The sequence below is a fragment of the Lontra canadensis genome, unplaced genomic scaffold (genome assembly GCF_010015895.1).
Source record: "Lontra canadensis isolate GAN:19392208 unplaced genomic scaffold, GSC_riverotter_1.0 scaffold55, whole genome shotgun sequence".
In the NCBI taxonomy this organism is placed as follows: domain Eukaryota; kingdom Metazoa; phylum Chordata; class Mammalia; order Carnivora; family Mustelidae; genus Lontra; species Lontra canadensis.
Window position 1 is genome coordinate 7,059,154 of NW_022631049.1, and position 19,900 is coordinate 7,079,053.

A 19,900-nucleotide genomic window follows, 5' to 3' on the forward strand; every position below is an offset into this window, starting at 1 on the left:
CATGGTGACAGAAAACAGATTGACTTTCAACTGGTTTTATTATTTTTTAAATTTCTCGACAGAATATTCAATTCCTTATTGCTTGCAACTGGGTCAGACTATACCTAACGCCCCACTCTTGTAACTCCTCCACTATCAGCTCACCTTTACCTATGCTCCACCCCAAAAGCTTGTGAGTGTCACTTTGCCCAACTCAATCCCATTTTGCTCACATGCACATACACAAAAAAATACTGAATGAAAACTGAGAACTTGCCTTATGCTTAGAAAAGAATAATCTTTTGAGAATATAAAGGTGCTACATAACTTGAACTCACTGCCCTTAATATACTATCTGAAATTTAATAATCTAAAAGCAAAATTTAAAAAAGCTCATTCAGATTTTGAAAGCTCTGTACATGGCAAAGGTATGCAGTGCAACAGAGAAAAAGTAGCTTAAGAGACTAAGAATCTAGTCCTAGCTTTTGCATGAACCAATGATGTGACTAAGGAAAGAGTTTTCTTCTCGGGCCTCACTTGTCTATAGTGGACTCAAGACAGTTCACTTTCCTACAGATTATCTCTAGGGTTTTTCTCCAACTCTTACAGTCTCTTTAAAAACATTTTTTAGAAATAGTTTTTAATAATGTTATTTGATAAGTAACTTAAAGCAATTGGCACAATTATGCTGCCTCAAAGAACCCCTCCCCCTAGTCTCCCTTATCACAGTAAATGGCAGCTCTGTTACTCAGATTTAAAAACTTTGGGAAAAACTTTTTTCTATCTCCCTGTATCTAATCAGTCAAAAATTCTTTGGTCTCTGTATCAAAATTATATCCATACTCTGACCGTTTTCTCAGCAACTACACTGCTACCATCTTGGTATATAAGTCACTACCATCTTAACCAGGACTGCTACAAGTTTTCTTGTTTTCACCCTATTAATTCTCCTATAATTGACCTTTCTAAACGTAAGTTCTATGACACACTGTTCAAAATTCTCTTATGACTTCCCATCTCCAAGTAAAAGCCCAAGTCTTGGCCATTACCTTAAAAACCCTATGTGATCTGAGCACAGCCTGCCTCCTTACCTAAAAACCCGCTACCACTCTGATCTCATCACCTACCACTCCCCAATTCACTCTGCTCCAGACACTGCTCCAGACTCTCCTCCTCATACACACTCCCACCTCAGGATCTTTGCACTTACACTTCATTCTGACTCTCCCCATGATATCACATGATTGGCTTCTTTGCTTAATTCATGTCTGTTCAAGTATCTTCCTACAAAAGATTCTATCAGTACCTACGTAAAAATAGCACTCTCTTCCAATCACTACATATCCCTTTATCCTTCTGTACTTGTCTTTGAAGCATTAATTACCATCTAAAGATTCATTAGTATATTTTAGTTGTTGGCTTCACCCCAGCACAATAACAGTAGATGTTCTCTCTGTTTTGCTCACTGCTATTTTCTTAGTACCTAGAAGAGTAAGTGCTACACAGAAGGCACTCCATAACTGAACGAAAAACAAAAGTAAAGGAATTGTTAAATAACAAACTGTTTTCTCAATTAGCATGAGCTAAATACTGTAAGATTTCATTTTCCAATGGAGACAACTATATATTTATGTGTGTGTGTGTTCTACTGAATTTTATAATGATTTGGGAAGAATTGACCAAATTCCAATAGTAAACTGCAAAAATCTGAATTAAAACTATATTTCACTGGAATAATTTGTTATGATTTTATTATTTAAACTAAATAATTTGGTTTATTTAGTGTTGTTTTCTAAGATTAATTTTTAAATATATGTATTTTAATTAATATTATGATTTAATAGTCTTAAAGTCCTTACTACAAAAAACTATTCTGGAAACAACTGCATAATTACATTTCCTCAGTGACCTTATAATCTCGTGAGCATTTACTCTAGACTAAACAGCCTCATTCAGCTGCCCTGTGTCTGACTGCCGATGAAAGAAGCTTGTTTGACAACTGCTTCAAGCAGAAACATATTTTTTCCATGAATGCATAAAAAAGATTTAAAACTTACCAGACTAGAGCCAGACTAGAACTTTAAGCACAAAGGTTCATGTTAGATGTGTGAGCTGATTTCTAATTCAAATGCCAAGAAAAACAGATACTAAAGACATTTTCCTGCCACAGCCAGTGAAAAAAAGTTAATTTAGTAATTATATTCGTAATTACAAAATGTGACATATATCATATATTATATACACATACATACTGCAGTCTTTTTTGTGACTTTTTAGATTTTCCGTATTCTTTGGTTTTTCAGTATCCCTAACACTTTTTATAAAACTAACATAAACTTAGGTGGACAGCATCAAAAACAAAGATAAAACAAACACCTTTTTTCATTTTTAGATAACCCATAACAACAGGTAAAGACCCTGACCAAAACCCAGCAATTTCTTCAATGTGACTTAAAAAAATGCTTCTCCAAAATGGTAAGAAAAATCACTGATGAAACACTTGGAAGCACCAGAAACAAGAAACTGCAGCTATCAGAACCAGATAACACCGGGTCAAGAAGTTCTAGCCAAATTCAATAAAATACAAAACTAAAGTCAGACATAGAGCATTTACAAGAAAAAATTCATTTTTTTTCAGATGATTCACTTCCAAATAAAACCCAGACATTCACCTAAGAGAAGAAAATAATTAGAGCTCAGTAAAGCAGCCACATACAAAATGAAAATATAAGAATCAAAAAGCACAATGAAAATAATTTTTGTAACAGTATCAAAACTATAATAAAAAATTAAATTTTAAGTGAGATATATGAAAACTCAATGAATTTTAAATACCCATTCTTTTCTAATCAGTTTATAAGTTTAAAGCAATTCCAAATAAAATTCCAAAAGGAGATGTGCTCGGTTATTATCTAAGTAGTGAGAAGAATGGCTATTCTTAGTTAAGTAGTTGGTGGGCTTTGGTGTGTTTACCTATTTCACAACAGTTTATTATGAAATTTTTCAAATGTATAGAAAACTTGAAAGAATTGTACACTAATTTGCTGCTTTGGCCAACAAAGTTTACTTGGGATAATAAATGCATAAAAATGCTAAGACTACTGTGAAAAAGATAAATAGCAAAGGAAGACTTGTCCCACCATGGTAGGCAGAATTCTGAGGTTTCCTTCTGTGCATCTTTGCAAAAATCCCTTCCCCATGGGTTGATATGATGGATTTCACTCCTGAGATTATATGGCAAAAGGGATTTTGAAGATGTAATTAAGATCTCAAATCAGTTGACTGTGAGTTAATAAAAAGGGAAATTATCTAGGTGAGCCAAACTTAATCAGGTAAGTAACCTTTAAAAGGAAGAGATTCAAAGTGATTTTCTCTTGCTGGCATTGAAGATGAAAGCTACCATGAGTTCTACATCTGTAAAAAACCTAATTCTGCCAATAACATAAAAGCTTGGAAGACAACTCCTGCCCACCAAGCCTCGCTTACATGGAACCACAGCACCTGTTGCCATTTTTACTACAACCATGTGACACTTGAGTTACAAGGATCTGGGTAACCCATACACTGACTGCTGACTCACAAACACTGAAAATGAATGAGATAAAAGTGGATGTTGTTTTAAGCCACTTAAATTTGTGGTAATTTGATACACAATAGAAAAATAAATGCATCACTTAATATTAAAACATATCATGAATTTAAATTAGTAATTATATGATACTGTTAAAAAAACTGAAACAGATTAATGCAAAAGAAAGGGCAGTGGAGAAAAAGTCTTACTATATTAGTAAAACACATGAGTAGAAAAAAGTATTATTAGACATACTGGTCTGGGCCAATTGGTTTATCATGTTGAAAAATAAAGATTCGTTTATAGCTCCTTATAAACAAAATAAATTCCATATGGATTTAGTGATTAGATATAAAAACTGAAGCTACGCAAAAATTAGAATATAAATATACATAAAGTTCGTGTTGGTTTAGGAGTTCCTTAGCAGAAGAACAATGGAAAGTCAATAGGACATCATCAATACAACCATTGCTCAGAATTAAAACTATTGCATATCATAAACAATGTAAGAATAAAAAACTAAGGGGTGCCTGGGTGGTGCATTCAGTTAAGCACCCAACTCTTGGTTTTAGTTTTAGTGGTTTTGGGGTGGTGAGATAATGCCCTGCATCAGAAGAATCTCAAGCATGCTCAGTGCAGAGTCTGCTTGAGATTCTCTCTCCCTCTCCCTCTGCCCCTCCCACTCATGCACTCTCTCTCTCTTTCTCATAATTGAATAAATCTTTTTTAAAAAGAATTTTTAAAAATGAGGTGTGCCTGGGTGGCAAAATCAATTAGCATCTGACTCTTGGTTTTGGCTCAGGTCATGATCACAGGTTTATAGGATAGAGCCCTGAGTTGGTCTCTGTGCTCAGTGCAGAATCAGCTTGGGATTCTCTCTCTCCCTCTCATTCTGTCTCTCCCTGCAAACCCCCATCCCAAAATAAATAAATAAATCTTTAAAAAAAAAAAAAAGAATAGAATTTTTTTAATAGTTTTTTTTTAAATATTTTATTTATTTATTTGACAGATAGAGATTACAAGCAGGCAGAGCGGCAGGCAGAGAGAGAGGAGGGAAGCAGGCTCCCCGCTGAGCAGAGAGCCCAATTCGGGGCTCAATCCCAGGACCCCGAGACCATGACCTGAGCCGAAGGCAGAGGCTTAACCCACTGAGCCACCCAGGCACCCCAAATAAAATAGAATTTAAAATTCCAAGAGTTAATAGCCTTATTACACAGCTGACTCATATAAATAAATAAAGGAAAACAATACTATCCCAATAAAAAAAGGAGATAAGGGGAATAAACAGACAACTCACACATAGGAGGAAAGAGGAAAAGAAATTACTGGGTGGACTATGCCACAAATATAAAGACAATACGAAAATTCTAAGGAAAGGAAACAGCATGTTTAACAACACAAAAATATGTGAGACACCATAAGGTTCTTAAGAAACACCAAGTATAAGGAGGTAGGGTATGGGAATATAAAGACAGGGTTCAGATTGTGCAGGTAATGATGAGCTACTGAAAGATATTAATAACAAACAGACATGACCAGACTGATGTATTAAAAACAAAGAGACATGACCAGATTGATATATTAGTCTTCCATGGCAACAATGAGGAAGTCCTTAAGAAGAGAGACAGTATTATAACAAAAAAATTTGATAGAACAGGTTCAATGTCTTATCTCAAATTCTTAATATTTAAAGTTCTAATTTATCAATTGAAAAAAAAAATACAGTTCTTAAGACAAAAGAAAAGTCATGAAAGCATCTCCAAGGTTACTGTGAAGGTGGATCTTCTATTCTGGGGACTATACCCTATCCTATTTCCTCAAGAATGAACACTTCTAATTGCTTTGCCAATAGTAATGGATCTATTAATGGGTTAGTTACTTTTGGTTGGTTGGTTTTATCAAGGCAGTCTATGGCTACACAAGAAAACAAAATTAATAGCTGCTGATAGAAATCAAACGAAAAACTATCTTCTAATTACCATTAGTTTCTAGTTAACTAAGTCAATTCAATACAACTATTACTGTCACATAATAGCTAACTAATCTTAGCATCTGATAAGGAAGCACCATCAGACTTCAAATCTGTTTTTTAAAGCTCTCATAACTTGGGGCACCTGGCTGGCTCAGTCAGTAGGGCATGCAACCCTTGATCTTGGGGTTGTAAATTCGAGCCCACACTGGGTATAGAGATTACTTAAAAATAAAAATCTTGGGGCTCCTGGGTGGCTCAGTGGGTTAAGCCTCTGCCTTCGGCTCAGGTCATGGTCTCAGGATCCTGGGATTGAGCCCCACATCCAGCTTTCCGCTCAGCAAAGCCTGCTTCCCCCTCTCTCTGCCTGCCTCTCTGCCTACTTGTGATCTCTCTCTCTCTCTGTCAAATAAATAAATAAAATCTTTAAAAATAATAAAAAAATAAAAATCTTAAGGTGCTCCTGGGTGGCTCAGTTAAACATCTAGCTCTTGATTTCAGCTCAGGTCATGATCTCATGATTAGTAAGATCGAGCCACACATGGGGCTCCACACTCAGCATGGAGTCTTCTTGGGATTCTCTCTCTCCCTCTCCCTCTGTCCCTCCTAATAAATAAAATCTTTTAATAAAATAAAAAATTTTTAAAAATCTTTGAAAAGATTTAATATTTATTTTAAAATAATAGGAAAATAGGAAATTATAACTGACAGCACACACTTATATCAGTTGTATTAATAGAAGAGATCATAAAGATCCTATTTCATCTTATAAAACAAGTTTTTCCTTATGTTTGTAAAAAGCTCACAAGTGAATAGCTCATAATGAATAAATCACTTCCATCTTCCTAAAACAGTAGAGGTATCTGATTAAATAATGTGAAATTGATGAACAAAATTGGTAAGCACTCATAATTTATATCAGTTAAGGGAATAACTCATCTTTGGATGGAGGATAGTAAAATATTAAGTAGAAATCCAGTTGATTATTAAAAAGACAGTCTCAGAGTGCCAATCAACGAGAATACTAGACTAACCATGAAAGCCATTGTCTAAGGAATTTCAATTAGCAGTTAAGTTTTCCCAAAGCATTCTCCCACTGGCAGAGAATTAATAAACTTGTTTACATATTGCCTTAAGCAAACCAGAAGAGTACTATCAGTCCAATGTGAACTCTAATTATACATGCATAATACCCTCCTGAATGAAAAATTTTCATTTATTCTTTTTCTGCTTCTCAAGTTTAACTAACTGTAAAGAAGATCTTAGTAAAAAAAAAAAAACTCCAAAAATTTCGTGACAATGTACTTTTGATTTCATCCTTTTTCAAAGTTATATATACGGGAAAAAATGTAGTTCTTTGGAGACACGATGCTACCCAAGACCTTAAATCACCTGCTCCCCAAAATATATAATTAAAATTATTCTGAAAGTGCTTGCACCCACACTTTTGCACTAGCTAAAGTGAAAGTGCAAAGTGTACCCTTCTTAACTTCACCAAGTCACACAGATTTCAAAGCAGATATAAGAAAATAGAAATAAATAATTTATTCTGTTTGCCTCTATTGAAAAATTGATCTTGTTCCCTCTGTAGGATAATATAAAATGGAAATTTTGTTGTAATAGGAAAAGAGAGAGGAAGAGAAACTAGAGGACTGGGGGAAGTGGGAGATCTCGCCATAAAGGGATAAATGGGGCTTATTTAAATGCAAGACATGGACAACTTTCAGGACAGATGTGTAATTATTATTACTTTAGTCAATTTAAATTTATATTCCTTCTACCCTAAAAGCAACACCTTTGAGGATATAAATCATTCTTTAAAAAGTCACTTCACAGAACAAATTCTTCAGTTTCTCTCTAAATGTTTCTGAAAGTTGTATTAGGTAAAGATATATCCTTAGATTTATAAAGTTTAATAAGAAAAAATAAGATAGCATATAGCTTCAAATAATAATTCCAGAAGAGAAAATGAACTAATAGTATAAGAAATCAATTTAGAATTTATTTTAGCAGGTGTTTCAGTATGAGGTCAGAACATCACCAAAAAGACTGCTTGAGCTGATCCAAGCTCCAAACACTAAAGCTGTCTGTATCGAATACAATTCCTTTCTCAAGGTAGAAGGCTAAAGAGATGTGGGATGAATTCTATCTCGTAAGATAAATAGTTCTAAATCAGGAAAAAGTCACTGTTTCTTTAGCAATTCTAATATCAGTGTTGATGATCTAGAAATTCCTGCACTACTTAGCCACCAATGGCTAAAAGAAACGATTACCATCAAGGTTTATTAACTTAAACATACATGTTTATTTGAAATCAAAATAATCTGCCCTTGTAACTATTGTGGGTACAGAATATACGTATAGTTTCTGCTGAGAAAAGCAAAAGTCTACTTCGAGAAATTCTGGGGGCACCTACATGGCTCAGTCAGTTAAGTATGTCTTTGGCTCAGGTCCTGATCTCCACGTCCTGGGATGGAGTCCTGCCACTTGGTGGGGAGTCTGCCTCTCCTTCTCCCTCTGCCAGGGAGCCCCCTACCAACCCCAGTGCACATGCACATGTGTTCTCTCTCTCAAATAAATAAATAAAATCTTAAAAAAAGAAAAAAAATTCTGGAACTAACTGTATTCTAAATACTCAATGGTTAATGAAAGTCCCCCACCCACCAACACACACACACACACACACACATACACACACAATCCAGCCTCCTTTATTTAGGTTCAAATAAGATTTCATGTATAAAAACCTTGGGAAAAGTACAAATGCTATGGTTATATCTTATCTAAAGGACACTTACCCTACATTTTAAAATCTAAATCATAATGGTAAAGGCAAAAGGAAACCAAAAAGGGGTCCAAACAATCAGAAGAGTTGCCAACGTTTATTAAATTTAACAATTTACTCAAAATTGTTGGGAAAAAAGCAATCAAGCTACATCTATTTCATACAAATTTCTAAGAGTTAGTCAAATACACACACATATATATAGCAACAGCACCACCAAAGCAGATTAAAAGAGGAAGATAAGGGGGATATACCACTGAAAAGACCCAATAAAATTTGGCAGTAACAGAACACTAAACACAAGAGGAAATGAACTTAAAAACAAACAAACAGCCAGGACTCAACTGCTGGGAAAGGCAAAGATTGGCTGCCACTGGGGGAAAAGTACAAAAACCTCTGTCACCCTCCTCAACTCTATACTGACACAGACAAAAGCCTTACAGCTACTGAGGAAAGGGAAGAAACCAATTCTTACCTGTGCTAAAACAATGATGCAAAGTGGGCGGGGCGGGAAGGGTACAGAAAACTGTCTTACAGCCAACACCACCCATGCTTACCAACCTAAGAGAGTTCAGTTGTGGAGCTGGGAGAGGAAAAGCAAACCTGCCTGCTCTCCAAAATAAGAAACAAAAGTTGTTCGCCTCTAGGAAAGAGACAGATACACCAAGAAAGCACTACCCTGAGGTTCCAGCATGCAAGACCTCCTAAGGCTAAAAGCTGGAACAGGAGAACTAAGAAATCCCCTTGTTCCCATCACAAAACTAACTCCAAGAGGAAAAAGCAGTCTGTTGCTGGGGAGGAGCACCAAGAGAGAACGCTTATGTGGCTCAGGTGGCCAGAGCCTATTGCTGAAAACTGAGACTGGAGCAAGACTGAAAAGATCCCTCCAGCACTCCAAGCCTCATACTAGGCACAAAGTGGCAAGAGACTATCTGGAAGAGGTTATGAGCCTCTTGAGCCTATGAGCAATAACTGGAACAACAACAAAACCCAAACTAAAATCAAACTATCTACTTAATACTCAATTCCCTATCCTAATGCCCTAACAGAAAAAAAGGACATAAATATTTCAGGGTATAAATCCCAGTTTCTGCTGTTCTGTCACACAGAATATCCAATACTCAAACAATAATTATAATAAGTACAAGAAATCAGGAAAAATAAATCTATCATCATGACATAAACTAATCAACAGAACCAGACCAAGAGATGTTGGATATCAAAGAGGCACTTTAAAGCTAAAAGACCTAGGGGGAAAGAGATAGAGAACATGTATAAACAGGGAATTTCAGAAAAGAGATGAAAATTATAAAAAGGAATGATATGGAAATGCTAGATATAAAAATAGCAAGATCAAAAAGAATTCCTCTGATGAAAAAAAAACTATGAAGAAATAATGGTTGAGATATTTACAAAATAAAAACAACAAATTACAGATTCAAGTACAGAGAAACTTGGAAAGTTCAGAGAAACTATATTTTTAAATATAATGCCAGTTCCTTATAGAAAACATAAAATAAATCTTATTTTTGGTATAATCTGGCAATCTCTGCTTATTATTTAGAATATTCAGATCTGTGCTATCCAGTATGGGAGCCACTCATCATATATGGTTATTTAAACTAAACTGAATAAAATATAAAATTCAGTTCTTCAGTTGCACTAGACATATTCAAGTGCTCAGCAGAAACATGAAAGTGAGGGCTACTATACATGACAGCATAAACCTAAACTATTTCTATCATTTCAGAAAGTTGTATTGGATAGTGCTGATTTAGAACATTTCTATGCAATGTAATTACAGAGTTAAGACTAAATCTACTACCATGTTATTTCTTAATTGCTTCATTTTTTTATTTTTGTCACCCTCTCTTCCTGTTCTCCTTTTCATTAATATTTTTTATAATTTCATAATTTTTCTCTGCTACAGACTAATTGACCGTCCCTCTTTTTTTTTTTTCCACATTTTTTGTAGTTGCTAGAGGGTTAACATTAAACATCTTTTACTACAATCTATTTCCAGATACAACTATGCCACTTCATGTACACTGTAAGAACATTACAAGTTATTTCCTCTTCTATCCTTGGCACTAACTGTTGTCACACATTTTACTTGTGCACTGTTATTATGCATGCCCATTTCCATAATCTTTCAAATGTAATTTTGATGACAAAACTATTAGAAAATGAAAAACCCTGTAACAAAGGAATACTATTTTAAATACTTTGTCTTCACTAAAATAAGAGTAAAGATTTTAAGAAAACTTATTTTAAAGATCTAGAATTCTGGCTCTTGTTAACCCAATAAGAGATAAGAAACCAACATCTTTAACACTAATAACTTTTTACATCATGAAATCCTATAATGTCTATCTCGAGTTTCAATTTTAGCACTTAACAAATTATTTAGTATTATTACAAATTTTTTAGTAAATCTATTTATTACAAATATTTATTATTTGTAAATTATATGTATATATTATTATATATACATATATATTATATGTAAATTATAAAATTTATTACAAATTATTCAGTAAATCTGTTATTTCAGACTCAAATGGTTTTTTAGGTTTTGTTTCACATCTCCTTAGCTTCATGTTTGGAAGATGCAGGACCTTAAGAGAATATAGAACTAAAGAAAATAAGATCTACTAAATAGCAAATTAGTAAATTATCTATCATTTTAATAGTCACGAACTTGGAGGCTCTGGTTGCATATGTATAATACTGAGAGTCATGTTCAAGATTTTGGTATTGAAGATGCATACAGTTTTTTTTTGTTGTTGTTTTGGTTTTGGGGGGCTTTTTGGTATATAGGTTTTATTATTTACCTATCTTGTTTTTGCTGCTAGGGTGCTTTTTAAATTACTTTTTAATGACTTGTTTCACTGTACCCATTATTTCTTTTCACATTATATTCTTTACACTATTTTACTTTGCTAAGAAGCAATGGTTTCTAGATCATCTTTTCATTCAAAACTTTAACTTGAGATACCAGACTAAGACATGAATTGTTCCCCAATGAAGTCTGGCCTACACTTTTCAAGTACACTATAGACACCCACCTGCTTCCCTGAGACAGAACTGTGATCTTCTCCATCGCTCAAAAGAGTCACCATCCCAGGTTCATTTCCAAAACAGATGCATATAATATGGCTTTTGAGCCACTGGGCTAGCCATACATTATACCTTTGACTAAAATATTTTGTGGCTCATTTCTCATAAATATAGTTATACTGTAAATAGCAGACAATGAATAAATCTACTCTTTTTCATGGCAAAGTCAATTCTCATATTTTTACTGCTTACTAATGACTAAATTAAGCTCCTATTTTTAAAAAATTATAGAGTAAGATGAAAATGAACAGTTACTTCAATATGGCTGCCAACAACATCATTAAAAAGAACTAATATAAACCAATCTTAATCTTAAAAGACCTAACAAAATATACAAAAAATGTGTACACTTACTATTAGGCATTCATTTTTCACAAAAGAGTAAAGTTCTAAACTTCAAAATCTAAGAATTTTTTTTAAAGTATAACTTAAACTTAAATAAACTTAAATACTAACAGATAAGCCTTAAACATTAGTCCCTCAAAGAGAAGTTCCTAGACACTTACCCAAGTCTTCCTAACATCTCAAGCTCAGGAACTTGCGGTCCACATGTCTCGATCTGCAGTGGTTGGTATTCATATAGAGCTTCTTCAAGCTTTTGAATAGGTGCTAATGAAATATGCTGACCCTGTTAGAAAAATGAAGGAAAGCAATACCTTTTAATAATACTTCCATATTACTACATCTTTGCAGACAAAACTCCTTCCTCACTTTAAAAATATTATCCTGGGACACCTAGGTGGCACAGTCAGTTAAGCATTGGACTCTTGGTTTCCACTCACATTGTTATTTCAGGATCCTGGAACTGAGCCCTGAGTCAGCTCCCTGCTCGGCGTGGAGTCTGCTTAGAACTCTCTCCCTCTCCCTCTGACCTTCCCCTACTCTAAAATAAATAAATAATTTTTAAAAAAATTTTAAAATAAAAAATAAAAATATCCATGGGGAGGTCTTGCTGGCTCCGCCAGTGGAGCATACAAGTGTTGATCTCAGGGTCCTGAGTTTGAGTCCCATACTGGGTGTAGAGTAATTTTAAAAGGAAATAAAATTTAAACATATTATCCATGAAGTCTGCCAATTCATGGGTACAATTCATTATATTACTGAAATCCACATTTTATAGTTTATAGTAATTTACATATAATTTGAAAGAAAACTGGGGGGCTTGGGTGGCTCAGTTGGTTAAGCGGCTTCCTTCAGCTCAGGTCATGATCTCAGGGATGGAGCCCCACAGGGGGCTCCCTGCTCAGTGGGGAGTCTGCTTCTCCCTCTCCTACTGCCTCTCCCCAGGCTTGTGTGTTCTCTCTCTCTCTCACTCACTCTCTCAAATAAGAAAATAAATCTTAAAAATAAATAAATAAGAATAAAAGAAGAAAACCAAATCCATCATTAAATTCAAATTTAGCCTTAAAAGAATATAGCTATTCAACATCAATGGTAGAATTCAGCAAATATAAAAGCTCAGTCCATCCTCACATTTTCCTACTTAATCACACAGCTCTGAGAGTTTTGGTAAATCAGTGTTTTCTTGAAAGCCCTAATTAGGGAAAAACACTAATGAAATTCTCCTGCACAAAATTTTGCCAAATAAACATCCACTCTCTTAAGTCTTTACAATGAAATCAAGGTGTGGAGATATCACATACCAAAAATGTGTATATGATATCTGCTTACATACACACACTGGGGATTTTGTGCTATAAACTAAATTGAATGAAACATCTAGGATTTTTCTGAAAACAAATAATTACTGAATAACCAAAAGAAAAGCACTGTATTTGATTACACACATACAAAATAAAATGTCATTCAGCCATATAACATCATTAAACTGAGGTTTATCATACATGTGAGCGTAGATTCTTTTTTTTTTTTCTGAGCATGGATTCCAGTTTTCAAAAATCCCTATTTTTTATATTGTCCATGTTTTCAGATTCTAAGTCTAGTTCTGTTCTTTATCTTTGTATAGTGTTCAAGTTCTTTATTTCCTAACTTTTTAATAAAAACTAGCTCCTCTAGTTATTTATTCCACCATTTTCTAGTTTATTTCTGTTGTTACCTCCTTTAGTTTCCTTTTCCCCTAAATTACTAATACAGTACATTTTTCTCTTTTATTTACAAAAATTAACAAATAAAAACCATGACTTAAAAGTGATTAAGTGCAATTGAGGCAGTGAGGAACATGACAATGTTTGCATCTGACTTGTGGTTTTTCTCTTCCACAAGTTTTAATCCCATTTAGCATCACCCTAGCTAGTTCACTGTCATGTATTAAAAACTTCCCTGACAAGGTGACCTCAAAAGTCCTTCATCAAACATTGACAAAGGACTTGAATAGACATTTCCCCCAAAGATATACAAACTGCCATTAAGCACATGAAAAGATGCTTAACAACACTGGTCATTAAGAAAATGCAAATCAAAACCACAATGATATGCCACTTAACACCCATGACTATTTAGGATGGCTATTATCCAAAACGAACAAACAAATAAAACCACAGAAAATAACAAGTTTTGGCAAGGGTGTATAGAAATTGGAACGAATGTGCATTGCTGATGGGAATGTAAAATGGCACAGCCACTATATAAAACAGGATAATGATTCCTCAAAATATTAACTATAGAATTACCATTCGAGCCAAAAATTCCATTCTTGGGTACATACACAAAAGTAGTAAAAGCAAGAATAGAACTAATATTTGTACACCCATGTTCATAGCATCATAATTCACAGTAGCCACAGGAGCAACCCATGTGTCCATGGATGGATGAATGAATAGACCAAATGTGACATATACACACAATGGAATATTATTTAGCCAAATTTTGACACATGTTAAAACATAGGTGAATCTTAAAAATATGCTAAGTGAAAAAAGCCACTTACAAAAAGACAAACATTATATGATTCCAATTACCTGAGGTTGCTAGCGTAGTCAAACTCACAGAAACAGAAAATAGAATGGTGGTTGCCAGAAGCTAGGGTGAGGCAAGAAGGGGATGGGGTGTTAGTATTTAATAGGTATAGAGTTGTAGTTGGAAAAGACTGAAAAAGTCTGGAGATAAATATGCTACAATATGAATGTATTTGATATCAAGAACCATATACTTGGGGGCCCTAAATGGTGGAGTCAGTCAATCATTTGACTCTTGGTTTCAGCTCAGGTCATGATCTTATGATCCTGAGATAGAGCCCCATGTCGGGCTCCAGTTAAGCATGGAGTCTGCTTGAGATTCTCACTCACTCTTCCCTTCTTGCTCATTCTCTCTCAAATAAATAAATCTTTACAAAAAAAAAAAAAAAAAAAAGAACCATATCCTTAAAAAGAGTTAAAATGGTAAAATTTATTTCATACATATTTTATCACAATTTTTTAAAAATGGGTTTTAGATATTCTATTTACTCATTTACCTGGCTAGAGTAATACACAGGAAAAAAAGAAGTGAAATACCTAGAAAACTCTGTTAACATTATGTTAACCCTTAACCTCCATATGTTTCACAGCTTTTCTAAATAAACATCAGACTGTCAAGCTAAATCTTATACTGTCTCACAGAAATCCAGTCTGTGAACTATGAAACTGAGCACAGGGGGTTACACAGGTTAAGAAAAGGACTGCCTAAGCCGGTTATTTTGAGTGACATTTTGACATTCCTGTTTCAAAGTGTCTTCTTCATAAGCTGCCAAGTACTAAATTCTACTGCCATATGATATAAAAATTCCAGAATATTATGATATAAAAATTCACATTGTTAGGTTGAGGGGGGATGAAAAAGAAAAATTACAAGAATTAAAGGAGGAAAATTTAGAGTCCTACTAAATTACTCCATTTGCATTTTATAAATCATGCAAGGCCCAGAAAAGATGATACACAATGGGTATTTTCAAGAGCTAGAATACTTTCCAGAGAAAATAATATTCAAAAAGATAGACTCTCTTAAGCCATTATAGTGGAAACATACTAAAAGTGATTGTTCACTAAATACCAACAATAAAACCCAAGTTACTAAAGTTAAGAAATCATATAATGCAAAATCTTTTCTGCAAGTTTGTGGGCACATAAAAGATCACCTAACATAATAACAGTTAACATTATTTACTCAGTGCCCAGCACTGGTCTAAGGACTTTTTATGCATTATTTCATTAGTATTCATAACAGTTTTATGAGATAAATACTATTACTCCTAACTTACAGATAAGGAACAGGGGTTTGTATATGTGACTTGGCAAGGTCACTCTGTATTAATGGCAGGTTGAGAATTAGAAGCCATTTCTGTTAGATTCTAAAGCCTGTGTTCTTTTCCCCTAACTTCCTTATTTTATGAAAAAAGAACCATTTAAAATATAAATTTTCCAAAAGTCATGTAGTAAGAGTCAAATCTCCTAATTCCTGTCCAGTATGGGTTCTACCATATGATTTTTAATATCTTATTTTTAGATAATATAGTGATGGTTGCTCAATTTAAAAGTTTGATCTTAATAAGTAAACCCTAGATCAAGATAAATTTTTATACAAATTCTAATAACTTAGATTTGGTCAAAAGAACACAGGCTCAGAAGGATTTTTTTTTTTAATTATGGCATTTAGAGAACATTAAACATCACTCAGTGGTAATTCTGTTTACCATGAGAATGATAAAAACAAAGTTCATAAATGATGCACAACTTAGCTTTGTAACAGTCAATCGATCTTTCCCAAAAAAAACTTGGTGTGAGAGAGATGCCAAATTTCTCAAATCTAAAGCTGGGAAAGAACTTACAGGGCAATCATTGACATAATTAAAATTAAAATTAAGTCAGCAACAGACAAAATGTCATGCAAGTCCTATAAGGAAAGTGTTGGGTTTTTTTTTGTTTGTTTTTTAATAAGATTTATTTGGAAAAGAGAGAGCACGCGCACATATGCAGAGGGAGGAGCGAAGGAAAGGGAGAAGCAGACTAGCCACCGAGCAGGAAGCCCAATGTGGGGCTCAATCCCAGGACCCTGGGATCATGACCCGAGCTGAAGGCAGATGCCCAACCAACTGAGCCACCCAGGTGCCCCAGTGTTGGCAGTTTTAAGTGACTGGAGGCAAAAGAGTATCTCAAATCTGGGTGCAAATTAGTAACTGAATGTGATATTTCTACCAAGACAGTAAGTATTATATTACCCAAATTATCAGATTAAGGAAATCAAACTACATGATGCACTAGTGATCTATCACAGCTGAATTAATGGACATTTCACCAAAGATGATACACATATGGCAAATAAGTACATGAAAAGATGATCAACATCTGAGAAAAATGCAAATTACAACCACAACGAAATACTACTTCACCCACTAGATTGATTATAATCAAACAGACAAACAATAAAAAGTTTTACTGAGGATGTGAAGAAACTAGAACCCTTATACATTCTAATGAGCATGTATAAGGGTGCCACCACTTTGGAAATCAGTTCAGCAGTTTTTCTTAAGTGTACAAATAATGTATTATGACTTAGTACTTCACAGGTGTCTAGCCAAGAGAAATGAAAACATACGACCACACAAAGACTTGTATGAGATTCCTCGCAGCCTTATTCATAGTAGCCAAATAGTGGAAACAGTCTACATGTCCATCAACTGGTGAATGAGTTAGAAAATGAGGTATATTCAATACAGTATGAATATTAACTCATAATCTAATATTAATAAAATATGCTGAATACCATTCAGAACAAAAGGAATAAAAAATTTTTATGTGCTGCAACATAAGTGAACTTCAAAAACATTATGCTAAGTGAAAGAAACCAGGCAAACAACTACATATTATAAGATTCCATTACACTGAAATGTCAACCAAGGTAATTATACATGGTTATAATTTTAAGTATAATTTGAAATATATTCTTTAACTCTTCTTATTTAGCAAATTTCAAGTCTTCTATAAAAACTAGTTATTTACTAAAACTTAACTGTTAGAGCATCCATACATAATAAACATTATCATTATTCTTTCTCATCAAATAAAGGAAAAGCACAGACTACCTTTTGTGCTGATTCAAAAATCAGGATTTAATTCCAAATGAAAAATTGTATGATCTAGATTTCTGGAATCCACTCAATAGGAAATGAAATTAACTCTAAAAGCAACTTTTATTTTAAAAAACTTCAGGTCATTATGTTAAAAGAGATACACACACACTTTTGGAATGTAGCAACCATTTTACAATAACATTACTAAAGAAAATATATTATTTTCTAATAAAAATAAAGCAATAGCAATATCAATATTAATGACAGTAATCATTAGTATAAGGTTGTTGAAATAAGCAATAATAAAAATACTAAAAATGAAGGCGTGAACTTGTCGTGATGAGCACCAGGTGATACACGGAATTGTTGAATCACTATATTGTACACCTGGAAGTAATATAATACTTGATGTTAATTGAAATTAAAATAGAAACTTGAGGGGCGCCTGGGTGGCTCAGTGGGTTAAGGCCTCTGCCTTCAGCTCAGGTTATGATCCCAGGGTCCTGGGATCGAGCCCTGCATCGGGCTCTCTGCTCAGCGGGAAGCCTGCTTCCTCCTCTCTCTCTCTGCCTGCCTCTCTGCCTACTTGTGATCTCTGTCTGTCAAATAAATAAATAAAATCTTTAAAAAAAAAATAAAATAGAAACTTGAAAAAATACTAAAAATGAAAACATCCTTTCATAAAATCAGTATATAATTTTTTGCTAAGTACCATAGAAGAGGCTGTAATTCAAAAAGTATTAGTAATTAAGGGTGATAGACTGAATGATTCTGAAAATCCTTCAACACAATTTTAAGGACTCTTTTCATTTTTCTGTCTTGCTTAAATGACTTACTTGCCAGGCTAGTCTCATCTTTAGTATATTTGCTAATAAGCCCTATAAGCTTGTTAAACTGTGTATAGTTATCTGTTTAACATCTATCTCTCCCATTAGACTATAAAGCCCTATGTTCATTGCAATGTGTACAGCACAGTGCCTGGCAAGAGAAAGCTACCTGATGTTTTGTTAAAACACTGAATAATATAAAAGGGCATATGAATGGTCAAAAGGTATACCAATATGAACACTAGGAAAACTGTAAGAGTCAGGTTTCCATATTCTATAAATTTAAGAATGCTCTTACTAAGCATAAACAATTGAAATTTTGTTAATCACATGTACTATAAAAGGCACATAAGGAATACAACTCCACCTTCTCCACACTTTAATATTGTTTTCTTTCACTTACCCACTACAGAAAGCCCGTGGATGCTTTTTATCCCTAGGCTGGAAAGGTGTCTTTAGCCACTTAAGAATTCATCTTAACAAAATTTCAGATGATACTGTGGTATCCCGTGGCTATCATCACCCATTCACATAACAAATACTGAATACTAACTGTATGTCCAAAACTAAAAACTCCAGCAGTGATCAAAACAGATATAAGCCCTGCACTCAGGGAGCTTATATTCTAATAACTTTCTGATGAGATTGTGCTTTCTACTTTTAAGTCTCTGAATTATCTAAATGCAAAACAAAAGCAAAAAACAAACCAAAAAGAAAGAAAGAAAGAAAGAAAGAAAGAAAGAAAGAAAGTAAGTAAGTAATGATAGTGGTAGTTGTCTTCATAAACTAAGTCCTCTCACATCTTAAATTTATCAAATCCTACAGGACATGTCATACTGCCAAAGGGAATTAAAAACCTGAATATTTCAGTGTTCTTGAAGTATTAAACCACTACAATCCTGGTTATTATTTCCAAAAAAATTATCTTTGGGCGCATTTTAGAAAATCAACTGTTTTTTCTGTAATACTATTTCTATGTTGGTTAGTGTCCTAATAATTTAAATATGTATGTGCACATACATACAGGTGTTTTTCATTTGTGCATATATATGTATGCATCTGTATATGGATATAAATAGATTTTTTAATTATGTGGTGTGTGTATGTATTCTCACACAATTTTGCAACGGCATAGAGAATTATATACCTGGCACTGCCTTCAATCTGCTCACTCTAAGTAATATTTCCTTGGTAATTCAGTTGTTCTTAAATTTTTTGGGTAGCAAGCAGAGCAATTTTTATACTATGCTGTTCTGGCCATTCTAGGGTGATATCAGCTTGTCATCGCTGCAACAGCTGCACAGTAATAACTTCCTGGTAGTGCAGAATTTTATGGTAAGGACAATTCATTTTTCCCCCATACAAATGGCTTTCTCTAATTTCTTTCAAAAAGTTATAGTAAACAGTATTAAGGTCAATGAGGGATAAGACCCTGCACGGTAAGAGGTAACTATGTTGGCACTGCCTCTAAACTAAAATGAACTGAGGGAGGGGCGCCTGGCTGGCTTAGTTGGTGGAGCATGTGATTCCTGGTCTCAGGGTTGTAAGTCTGAGCCCCACACTGGATATAGAGATTACTTAAAAATAAAATCTTATTTTTAAAAAATAAAATGAACGAGGTGATAAAACTCTCAGTTTCATTTTC

At 34.1% G+C, this 19,900-nt stretch overlaps 1 protein-coding gene across 1 annotated transcript in view; it reads right to left on the bottom strand.

Annotated features, from left to right (window-relative positions):
* Positions 1-19,900, bottom strand: part of MNAT1 (MNAT1 component of CDK activating kinase) — a 203,417-nt gene that overhangs the window by 61,626 nt on the left and 121,891 nt on the right. Inside the window, exon 7 of the mRNA XM_032875259.1 lies at positions 11,931-12,052. Coding sequence (XP_032731150.1) covers positions 11,931-12,052 — 122 coding nt within the window. The remainder of the gene's footprint in view (positions 1-11,930; positions 12,053-19,900) is intronic.